This window comes from Drosophila santomea, chromosome 3R (assembly GCF_016746245.2).
Source record: "Drosophila santomea strain STO CAGO 1482 chromosome 3R, Prin_Dsan_1.1, whole genome shotgun sequence".
NCBI classification, from domain to species: domain Eukaryota; kingdom Metazoa; phylum Arthropoda; class Insecta; order Diptera; family Drosophilidae; genus Drosophila; species Drosophila santomea.
In genome coordinates this window covers 24040833-24052905 of record NC_053019.2, presented here as the reverse complement: position 1 = coordinate 24052905, position 12073 = coordinate 24040833, and the positions used below count along the sequence as shown (strand labels likewise).

Genomic DNA, 12073 nt, shown 5'->3' with positions numbered 1-12073 from the left:
TGCTCCAGACGTCTGCTGATGGCCCGATTGACACGCGTGGCAGGAATTGCATTGATTGCACGCAACTTAATAATATTAATGTGCTTATTGAATGTGTCCGCGGCAGGCGAGGCGTATGCGTAATTTGTGCCGCAAATGTTGCCATTACTCAAGCCAGCGTCGTCGTGTGTGTATGTCTGTGTGTGTTTAGCGCTGTGCGGGTCAATCAATAGTAGTAGCCAGTAGCCACACAACCACTCAGCCACACGGGGTCATAATGAGAGGGCAAACAAACAGCAACGGGGCAGCAAACATACTGAAAACTCGGTATACCGAATGAGCGGCCATTAGCGCACTCTAGGACCGCCAGACACGCATCGAGTTTTATCAACCACTTGTGGTCGTTTCAAACATTTTCCCTCGACTTGACATGCAACTTCGTATCGCCGCAATATCGCCAATGGATCTCGGGCTAATGAAAAACAAAGGGCAGCCCGAGATATTTACCTTTTCCGCTGATGTTTGTTTCGCTTAGTCAGAGCGCCATGTGTTTACTTTGGCGTGCCTGCCTGCGCGCTCAACTTTATTTCTTTTGACTTTCGGCCTTTTGTTTATGTTTGGGCTTATTAGGACACGCGTATGGAATGAATTTCCCCATTCATTCAGTTGACACATATAATACACAAAAGTCTGAAAAGTGGTAAATCAAAAGCTCATTAATGAGCGCTGGGACGCCCGATTTTCGGGACTCACTTCGTAATTAGTTTATTTAATTTGAATGTATACATAAACCGGTAGGTATAATTTCTTTTTGGGCAAAAAATATTATGTTCTACATGTGTAAAGGATCCCCTTACAGTTAGCATTTGCGTTTTAATTGCCTTTTTAGTGCCACTTCCACACAATTTGCCACGCTTCGTGCAACAATTCGAATGGCGGCTAGCCGAGCGCACTCGCTTATATAGTTAATTATACTAATTAGCTATTGCCCTGGTCCGCCCACAACTCGACCGACTGGCCAAATAAATAAATGCTTACATTTGAGTGGTATGTTTGGCTGTTTGGCGGGTATTTGGCTATTTGGTCGGTCAGCTAATTGTGCATGTTTCCCGCCCCGGAGCACACTTCAAATTTGCGCGGCCCAGCGGCGCATTAAATTTGTTAGTTGACACTTTTGGCGAATGCCGAACCGAACCGGCAATGGAATATATCCTCGAATTTCCATGCAAATGAGACACCACAATGGCGGCTTAAAGTTGCCCGGGTCACGATCCGGAAACACGACATGGAATTCCGTGTACTCCATGTTATTCAAGTGGTTTTTCGTCGTGGCCCAACAATGGCTTCAACTCGCCTATAAGTACGTGCCCCCTTACTGTCGACATCAACATGGTTGTGTTCTAAATCCATCTTGGCTCCAGGACAAAAGTAATCAATATGCAGCTAATGTTGGCCAGTGTTGGCTCTTCCCATCGTGAGCCATAAAATTTGTACGCTTTTTTATGGTACTCAGAGCGAGCAAAACGTCAGGTTGAGCGACCTTCAGTCGGCATCGGTATGAAAAGTGCCACCAAAGTGGCCACAGCAAAAGTTCACAACTAAATTAAAAGTGTACAGCAGAAAATTGCTTCACTCGGTCAAGTTTACGCCGCGCCAAGGCAGTTGGCCATAAACCCAATGGGCCAAAGGCTTGGCAATGATTTTGGCGTACGCAAGTGCGTGTCTGTTGATATTTCGTGATGGAATTAAGTAAACTGAAGTGAAATTAATTGCCGCCAGTCTCAGTCTGCGTCGATATCGAGAAGCGGAAGCGGTAAAAGGTTTACGGCCCCGGCACTACGGATTCGATGGAGCGGAATGGCACTTTGAGTGCAACTTTTTTTCGTGTGGGCCGAATGGATGGGGTGCGCGATGCGGGATTCCTTTGACTGCCACAAAGTTGCGGCACGAAACTTCTGCTCCTGCCCGAAGGATATGGCTCGTCGTCGTCGTGGTGGCTGTGTTTGTCACAGTGCCGGAAACTTTTCGCCCACAAAATAGCACAAGGCGAACAAAGTTTCTTTGGCGCCCGGCCGCCATGGACGGCAATTTTTATTTTTCAATTTAAACTTTTTAATGCACTTTCCATAATTTATATGCGTATGCATGACATGGAACTTAATCCAATCCGCAGTCACTTACCTTGAACAGTATTTCCGGCCGGACATTGTGCGTGCACTTGAAGGTGGCACTCGATCCGCGTTCCACATACCGCGGCACCACCAGATTCACCAGCACATCCGATTGTCCATCTGAAACGGCAGAGATGGTACAAACATGTGAGTATACGAGTATACATTCGTGTAAGTGCTTGCAACAAAGGGCCCATTACAATGGAAAGTTCGGCCAATTGTGGCTTAATTGAAAAACTATTATAGGGCTTGGTCAAATGAAAAGTAATCGGTAAAAACTCAGCACTGACGCCATTTATGCTGGCCATTTAAAACGGTCTTTTCTACGGAATTTCGAAATTGCGGTCGGTCCTCGAACGAAAGATACTCCAGTGAACTGGCAGATTACGGGTCCTCGTCCTTCGACCTGGCTCAATAAATCTTAATTTGTTTGCCAAAGTGCACATGAGAAATTTTTGCGCCTGCATGCCGGCGTCCGGAGTGAGTGCGTCCGTCCTGCAGCTGGGGTGTCAAATATTTGCAGCCCCTTCTGGTGTCACCCAACCTCCATTTTTCACACGAAGGAAATGGGTGGTGGGGGATGGGGGGTTTTTGGGGTATTTGGGTGGCGTTTAAACGACATTTTCCCAGCCAGCACGTACGACCAAGGTGCCAAGGCACTGAATTGAGCTTTACAAAAAATTTAAAATTTTATATATACGAGCATATATATTTTCCAGAGTTTACACACATGGCTGACCACCGCTGCGTATACGTAATGTCAGCGTCTGTTCTGCCCGGCAGTTGATGACATTTGGTATGTGTTCTGGGCAAATAACAAGCACGTTAAATGAAGTCACTCTTTCGGTGATTTCTTGGGTACATAATTGATGATGGGAAAAAAACATAGCATGTGTCATAAATGAGGCAGACAATCTGGAAAATGCCATTGATAATTAGCCCATTTTTTTGTTGCCACCAATTTTTCCAATTGGCTTTTGGTTATAACTTGTTCAAAAATCAATATTTTTGAATGTGCCAGCGCTGCCGCCATTCGCAATCATAATTAAGATACAAAGTGGCCCAGAGCAAACACATTGCCCCCATTTGGAGGCCTTATCCTGCGGCGCCAATTCTGTTTCCATTTTCATTTATTCACACCACGCGTCCATCGTCAGTCACGCAAAATGTCAACGACTGAGTAAGTAAAAAACGTGTCTGACATCGCGAAAAATATGGAAATAATCGGATAACGCAAAACGAGAGGAGAACAAAACCCAATGAAATGAAGCGTGTCAAGTGAATATGTATGTATGTATATATGTAGCGAATGAATGGATCGGCGAAACAGGAGGCCCGAAACAGTTTGCAACTTGTTGCAGGACATGGCATAAACATGGCCAACCTTCAGCAGCCTGGTATCGTAGCCCCCAGCATGACGTACGTGTTCGTGCCGCACGCTAACGAGCCGAAATTTGCGAAAATTCAATCATGGCCCAGTCGGTTGGCCAAAACCAAGACCAGGAGCAGGACCATCGCTCGAAATGCTGGCCCAAAAACCGAAAGCCAAACCGCAGCCGCAACAGGAGAAGATGGTGCCAATGTCTACGGCCAGAGGTCCAATGAGAGCCACTGTCAGTCATCAGACACCGATGGCTTTCCCGAAGCTGCTGGCTTCACAATCAAGTTGGCTCTTTTTTTGACAGTTATGTGGCAATACTTCTCGTCATTTTTCAGTCCTGGCAGTTGGCCAATATCTGTAAGAATAACGAATTTGAACTGCACGACCGCTGACAAGATGCTCAGCAACCGCAATTATGCTTCGTTGGCTGCCTGGCAGAAAAAAATTCATTACTAACTTTGGCGGAAAAAAATGGGGAAAACACGAAAGGGGCGCTACAGATCCTTTGGGTTGTGCAACAAGCTGCGAGACGAGTTGGCAGCAGGCTTAACATTTCCACCACTCACTGGATGGATGGTTGGTTGGAAAAAAAAAAAGAAAAAACGAGCGAACAGCGTTTCTTTGTTCGCGTTGTGCTTTTTTACAAGCGGAAATTGATGATTTTCCACGAGCTGAGCGACAATAAAGCGTGCATCATGTCAGAAAAACGCAAATAATCAATCAATCAGCATTAATCAACGCCCTATGCGGCAAGACAAGCCAAAGTGGGCAGCTGTTGCAGGAGGGGGCGTGGCTTTTGCAGATGCCTTCAATTTGACTTTAACAACTGGATTAGGCTGCGCAGGAAATTGATATTTATCGCCCACAAACCCAATTCGGCAGTAGATAATATTCAAGTGCTGTAAACAGAGATTCATGGTTTGCCACTTTATTGATTTCCATTTCCATATTCACTTCCATATTTCACAGTGTTCGCACGCCTTCGCTTCATTGGAAAAACTTGTACACAGGTGTTCAAAAATACACACACGGCTAGCCACAAACCGATGGCATAATAAATGTTTACCTCCATCCCCAAAACATTTAGCTTGAGCTGCCGACCACAAGACCACTGACCACCGACCATTGAGTTTGAGAAGTATGCACTCCATTCGATTCAGATAGTGTGGCCAAGGCCATGATTAATGGGCCAACTATTAAAGTCAATAATTGTTTGCCATTGGATAATTTAAGAGCTTCAACCGGACAGATGATTGATTGACCATGCTTCGTACGGACACGCCGCAATAATTAAAGAATTCCCTTTGTCGACGGTCAACTTTTTCCGCTAATTAAAATAAAGTTCAACAATAAAACGTGAAAACAATGACCATTAATATCGGGCACGTTTTTCCTTTGCTTGCCATATCAATATTTGATCTGAGGCCATTAAGCAGAGTATGTGCCCAGAAATGTAAAAAAAATATTTTTAAACTGCTGGGTCGTAAATTCATTTTACAGAGTGCTTCATCTTGCTGCTTTTGATGGGAGTAAATAGCCAAATAAAAGACAAAATCATAGAAATTATGAAATAAATGGAAAATCCGAATAATTTACAAACATTTGCTTCCTACAAAGAATATGCGTTCATTCCGAGTGTAGTGTAGTGTCTTACTCCGAAAACATGCAGTAATATCGACTAGGGGTCAGCTGTCTTGGCCCGTCTAACTGTCAGTTGGCCACCAGAAGGCTCCCCGGTGTCCTTATGGCTGGGAGTCATTATGGCTGAGTGGCAGACAATGCTCGGGGCATTCACATTCCATGGAGTTCATTAGACACGGGCAGATGCCAAAGCGGCATTGGCATCGGGCATCGGCATCGGCATCCTGCCCTACCAACTCACACTTTTCCAAACTGATTTCCTGTCCTCATTACGGCCGTTTGTCTGCTCCGGTCTGATGAGGATTTGAAGATTGAAGGCATGACTGTCAATAATTTTCAATGCTCCACGACCTATCCGACCTATCCGACCTATCGCAGTGGACTTGACATTCTCTAATTGATTGGTGGCCACGTGGCCAACCAATTTAAATGCATGCTTGATTGGTAACACAAACGTAGCCAGCCAGCGAACGGAACGAGTCGTGACTGGCAGTAAACGTTCACAATGTTTTTAAAGTTGACCGCACAAAGCAAACATTTTCCTAGCCAAAACTCAAACACACACACTGGCACACTCGCACATACACCATGGCAACGAAACCATGGAACACTATCAGCAACATAAGCCAAACAATAAAACGGCAAACACCCGGCATTTACCCACTCTAGGACTTGGACTAGGACTAGGACGAGGACTACGAAAAGGATAAGGCCATAAGTCGTTATGCTACCGAGGCGTTCGTTCAGAAACTGTAAGCACTGGCTTTATTCGGCCTGGTCCTTTGTGTGGGCATCAGTGTCCTGGTGTCCTTCGTTTCTACGTCCTTTCATTCGGGAGCGAGAAACAAAAGGCCGAAATAAAAGGCAGACAAGGTCCGCCGGCATGTTCGAGGCATAAAGTAATTTTATAGAACAAATCACAGGCATTAGCGGATATAAATCCAGTTTATCCCTGCCAGTGTATGCGCGCGTGAAATTCAAATAACTCGGCAGGGCACGCAACATTGGTGGGAGCAAGAAAAATGCTCGATTGTGGCCTTTTCTGGGGTCCTTGAGCTGTTTCTGGGCTTGTAATTCCATATCCCATCCGACCAGCAGCTAGCTAGCTACATGCATGTGGGAACTTATCCACCGTGGAAAGAAGAGACTTTTGAAATGGCCCAACTCTCCTGGGAGACAAATTGCTTGGCCTTGGTCACAAGGAAACAGGCATCAAAGACGATCCCATTTTTTTTTGCTAGTCGAGTCGAACTTTAATGGCTTTAAGCGGGTGATATCAAATTGAATTTCCCTCCACACAGGACATCTTTTATTTTATTCCTTAATTTTCACTCCCACATTTTAGTCACATTTCTGAAATTAAATCACAGCCGAATGCGGCCATGAATGGAATCAAAATCAAAGGAAAAATAAAATGAAAAACGAAAATGAAAATGAAAATAGCCAACGCGATGTTGTCGCCTACAGCCCACATACACAAACACTGGGCTGAACTGGGCTGGAATGGAGTGGCTTATGCAAGCCCCCTTTATACACCATGACCGACAAAAGTAGCCAATGTAATGGCCAAAACAAAATATGAACGAAATTGCGGACCGTCCAGGGCCAAAAGCAGAACCAGAATCAAAAGCAGAACCAGAAGCAGAATCACAACCAGAGCGCCACAGGAAGCCAACTTCCTGGTTGAAAATTTTATCTGGTTGGCCATGGCAGCGACTACGAAAATGAAAGAGCCCAGCTAGCAAGAAAGGACGAATAAAAAATCAAAAAAAAAAAAACGCCAGAATCCGTTTATATGTATATGTATAAGAAAACGGCTTCAAGGACACCTCATGCTGCTGGTGCTGTTGCTGTCGTTGGCGGCTGCACAACTACAGGCGCAACTACAACCAACACCACTACATCGCATCGGCGTCTAAGGTCCTGCCCAGGCACGCCCACAGGGTTGCCCAGCACGTAAAGTACATACCAGGCCATGCCACACCACGCCACACTGTACAGCACGCCCCGCGCCCATTTACAAGGCCGTGGAGCGAACACATGTAGGCCATGAATCTCATAACGAGTGTTAGACATGCGCCACGAGCCTCGCACTGTGGACGAAAAGTACCAGCACATGCAACAAAGTCTAAATAAATCTTAAAAAACGAGCTCTTATCTTTTGTGTCCCTTTTGGAAACATTTAGGAATTGTAACTTCATATAAAATAATGATAGGTTGCAAAAGATCTAACACCTAAAGTTGTAGTGCAGTGCTGCTGATCTGTTAGGCAAATAACAACTAAATAAAAAACTGCGCCTACTTGGTTCTGCCCAAAAAATGATGATATTAGCCCACAGTTCGCCGTCTTGGTGTGGGTGGGCTTTGAGCCCAATAAGTGTGTGAGGATGGCCAACAGTTGCCGCTCCAGTAAGCGCGACCTGGACCTGCCTCGTAAAGCTGCAGACCATTAAAGAAATGAAAAGCAAACGCCGACGACCGAGACAGCGACGGCGACTGCGACGGCGACGACGACGGCGGCGTTGGTAAACACATAAAAATGCTTAAATTACTTTTAAGGGGAATTATTTATTATTAATGTGTGGGCCATGAGAAACAAAACCAACAAACAGGGAATATACCACAACCATGCCAAACAGCAAAAAACGCGACTAAGCCAAATTAGAAGGGCCGACAATTTGAGTTTCAATCATTTTGCATTTGGCTAATGCGTATTTCTCATTTTGAAATGTTTTGCGGAGGGAGCGCTGGAAACGCAGATGCAATTTTAATCGAGGGTATGGCAAAAAAAAGGCGGTTGTTTTGCTCATTTCCGGTTGCTACATTTATTCATATTCCACAAAAACATTCCACAATCGGTTTGGAAAAACACATTTCAATCATTCATGACAGTTGCAGCCATGGCAAGTGGAATTCGAGACTGCATTTGACATTTTGCCGTTCGCACATTTTGGTGGAATATACCGATTTGTTTATAAGCAAGTCCGATTCAATTTCGAACGGTGCACTGCACTATTTCTAGTCACCAAAAACAATTAAATGAGAAGAATTATTTATTTATTTCCTGGTGTCACGACGTGGGGAGAAGTGACATGCGCAGCTGTTGTACGATTTTCAGAAAATTGAAAACATTTCCGCCACCCCATGAGTGCTTTATTTTTTTGTTGTTGTTTTGTAGCCGCAACAAATGTTTTGAAACCGCAGGTGAACGTGGAAAAGTGGAAAGGAGGTGTCCACATCCACATCCACATCCACGTCCACATCCACGCCCACCTGGACAATTAATGGGAGCCGAGCCCACGTGCTGTCCAAACCAAGCGGTCCTGACCGCCATCACTTTGAGCCTGCGTCACAATTATGTTTGGTATTCGTAATTTGACCAACGAACATCCTTCGACCACCGGACCAGCCTTTTGAAGTTGGCTAATCTCTAATCTACACCGGCATTAGTCCAGTGACAAGAGCATGGGATCTGGAAACTGGAATGGGTAGCAGATGGGATGACGAGATGACGCCATTGGCCCTGCAGCGTTTTTCGGGCCTGCTGATGATATTGACATTTATGCTTGACCCACAGTTTGACTCATTCTCATTCCTCTTTTTCCGCATTTTTTTGTCAGCTTCAATTTGGCCAAAGCAGAATAGAACAGAAGGGAACGTTGGGCCCAATTTTTTGTTGACACTTGGTCGCACCTGCTGTCCGCCTGTCTATTTGTTTGGCTAATGTCTGTGGCCAGGACACGGCGTAGGATAGGTTCGTCGAACATGTGATATCGTTGGCATAGCCTGGTCTGTCCTGGCCGGACTGTAAATGCGCATTTGTCGAGGGTCAGATGGAAGCTATATGGCGTAGAATATTTGCGGGCTGCTAATAAGCAGCTTGGCCGGCGGCGACAGCAAAACCCTCGTCAACAACCTTGGCCAGAACTTCAGGACTTGTTGAAACAATGCGCGTCGCACACAAGTCCTTGCACAATCAATGCCAGCCGGGCTTTGTTTGCTTACCACTTTCACTTTCACTACCACTACCACATTCATTCCCTATCCCAATCGCAGTGCGACTGCGAATTCCAATTCCTACTGCTGGCCCCGGGCACCATTAAAAAATCAACGCCCAAGTCGGGCTCACAAAGTGCCTTCATTATGCGAATTCGAGGCGAGTTCTGCCTTTCCTTTTCCGTTTCTTGGCCTAAAAATCGGTCGTCTGTGCATTTCGGCCAAACGCTTAGCCAGGCTGAAAGCAAATTTCTGTACGCACAAAGGGCGTAACAATCAGGCACTGGGCATCATAAAATCTATATGTAGAAGGGCCTTTTGTTTGGACTGCATGATTTCTGCCGATTGTAATCAATAATTTACGCATTTTCATTTTCGGCCAGCCCCAAGGAGGCATTAGTGTTTGGGTCGCAATTACAAAGACACAAGTGGCAGCCATTCAGCCGTGCACTTATGTGTGTGTTCTCTCCCTTTTTCCTGTCCTTTATTTTCGTCCTTTTTTTTGTGATTTTTTGTTTCGGTCAAGTTATCCCCCAAACGCCTATCCTTAATTTAACGCTGCATATATTTCAGTGCTCGCAGACAAAATAATTCGGCTGGCCCTAACATCATTTGCACTGCTTGAAAAGAGTCCTGCTGTTAATTTGCTCGCCTTTCAAAGTTATTTATTCATATTTAATTTTTAGAGCTTCCTGCCTGCACTTTCCATTATCCTGCGCCATTATTACCAAGCATCCCTGAGCCTGAGCCATTATTCAGCTGGTAATTCCCTAAGGATTGTGTTTACTTGAGTGCGCATGTGGCTGCCAATTGACGCGTATTTGGCTTTGTGCTTTGCTCTCTTATATAATACACAATTATTGAGCAGCGCCGTGATTGCCATTTTTAGCAAGCGGCGAACCATGCAGCTTGTTGAATAATAAGCAGCTTATCCTTAGTCAGGAGCGTTTGTTTGGGATTTTGCTGGCAGCTTTGCGGGAAATTTTAAAGCGACTGGGGCTTCAACTCGCTACACATGCTTAAAACTCGCAAATGCGGGTATTAATAAGGTGGCTAAGACGCCCACTCATTACGCATACGACACGTGAGCCTGGCCACAACTCAAGAAGGCAAAAGAGCGCACACTCGTAAGCACCTACCATTAACATTATTAATTCAATTTAACGCTTGGAATGCTTTATTCATCCGTGGCCTCCTACACATAGGCGCTCATTAGGAGCTAGAACGCTGAGTCACCTGTCGAATATTAACTGCAGGCATTAAATACTGTCGCGCTAAGCACTTTCATTACAGTCAAACATCACTAAGCAGTCTGATTGAATTTATACTAATAAATAGCTGTTAAACAGGGAAATTTATATTAATAAATAGCTATTAAACAGGGAAATCCAATGGCATGTTATATATTGCTAAAGATATTTGCACTAGATTTTTTCAGAGTTAATCAGCATGAAATTTTATTTCTAATTTCAGAAATCAAGAAGGTTAGCTCTGTTGCACAATGTCCTTGCTCACTTACACACGAACTCAGAAGCCACAGCATGAAAATGAAAATATTGCCAGTAATTGAGGACTCGGTGAAATAAATTAAGTAGCTGGTGTGGGAGATGAGAAAACAATCTACAACTGGCTTCAGGCTGCAATCGCGTTGTTTGGCAGCCTTAGATAATAAAAGCAGATAGATAATAAAAGCAGATAGAGATACATGAGCCAGTGTAGTTTTCAGCGGAGATAATTTGAAAATCTCTTAAGAGGCTTGCCCGCTTTAGTTTACGTTTTACTTCCGGCTGTGAGAATCTACAAATTACTAGCCGACTCTTTGCACTTCATCACTTTGTGTGTTGGCCGCTCTCACTCAATTTGCAGTAATCACACTTTATTTGTCTCATTTCTGGTGTTCATAAAAAACGAAAAGTTCGACCTACTCCTACTACTATTTTTTTTCACATTTTTCTCGCTTTTCCGTATTGTTTGTCATGCGTTTGAGCGCGTGCCTAGATTTTAGCTAGTGTTTTATTGCCTACTTTGGGTCGTCCCACTCGTGCAAGGATCCAAGGATCTAAGGATCCCTTCGCCCTTCGCCACACACACACACTTTCAAGTGAGCACACACAACTGCACTAAAACAAAATTACACACACTGTAGGTGGGGGAGTGGCTGGGTAGTGGGTGGGTATGAAAAACAAAACATTTGCCTTTCATTTGCGCCCCCTTTGCATAATAAAAATGTGTAGTTTACTTCCATTTTTCCCGCCCCACGCCACTCCCACCACCCCCTGAAAGTCGACCAACTTTGCTAGCCCTTTTTCCAGGCATTTGCCGACGTTATTGTTTGTTTGTTCATGTTTCCCCGCCCATCCGCACTCCCCATTTCTCGCAGTGTCTCCGTGGGTGCGGCTTGTACGAGTATGTGTGACATTTCCGGCTCTGTTTAATTTTCCATTCAGTCTGCTCCACTCTTTCCGCCGAGTTATACCCATTCTTTTTTTTCGGCATTTAATGCGAGTTCTTTTTCACTCGGGCTTGCAATAATAAACTTTTTTAGTGCCTAGACATGTTTTTATTTAGTTGAAGAGGGGCTGTCAGACAATGGAGAGACACTGGGGTTTTTTAATTAATTTTTGCCTACTGGCGTCGAATCGTTTTCATGTACACCATGCGGCTTGCTAACGCCTGCCTGTCGCAGCAATACAATAAAATACAAGGCTAACTTCAAATTGTGCTGGCGCTTTTTTGGCAGTGATTAAATTGTTATGGCTGAGCAGTAAGCAAGGAGCCCATCTCGAATCTGCCTTTCCGTGTGGCCTCGAATCACTGATTTGCCAGAAGCCAAAAAAGTGTGTGGTGGGGGAACTGAAGCTATATACGACCCCCAATGCCTAATGACTACGGATTGAATGCGGGC

General features: G+C 44.7%; 1 protein-coding gene across 1 annotated transcript in view; it reads right to left on the bottom strand.

Moving 5' to 3' along the window:
• LOC120453042 overlaps positions 1 to 12073 on the bottom strand; it is a 37705-nt gene that overhangs the window by 20153 nt on the left and 5479 nt on the right. The window contains exon 2 of the mRNA XM_039637562.1: positions 2161 to 2270. Within this exon, the coding sequence (XP_039493496.1) occupies positions 2161 to 2270 (110 nt within the window). The remainder of the gene's footprint in view (positions 1 to 2160; positions 2271 to 12073) is intronic.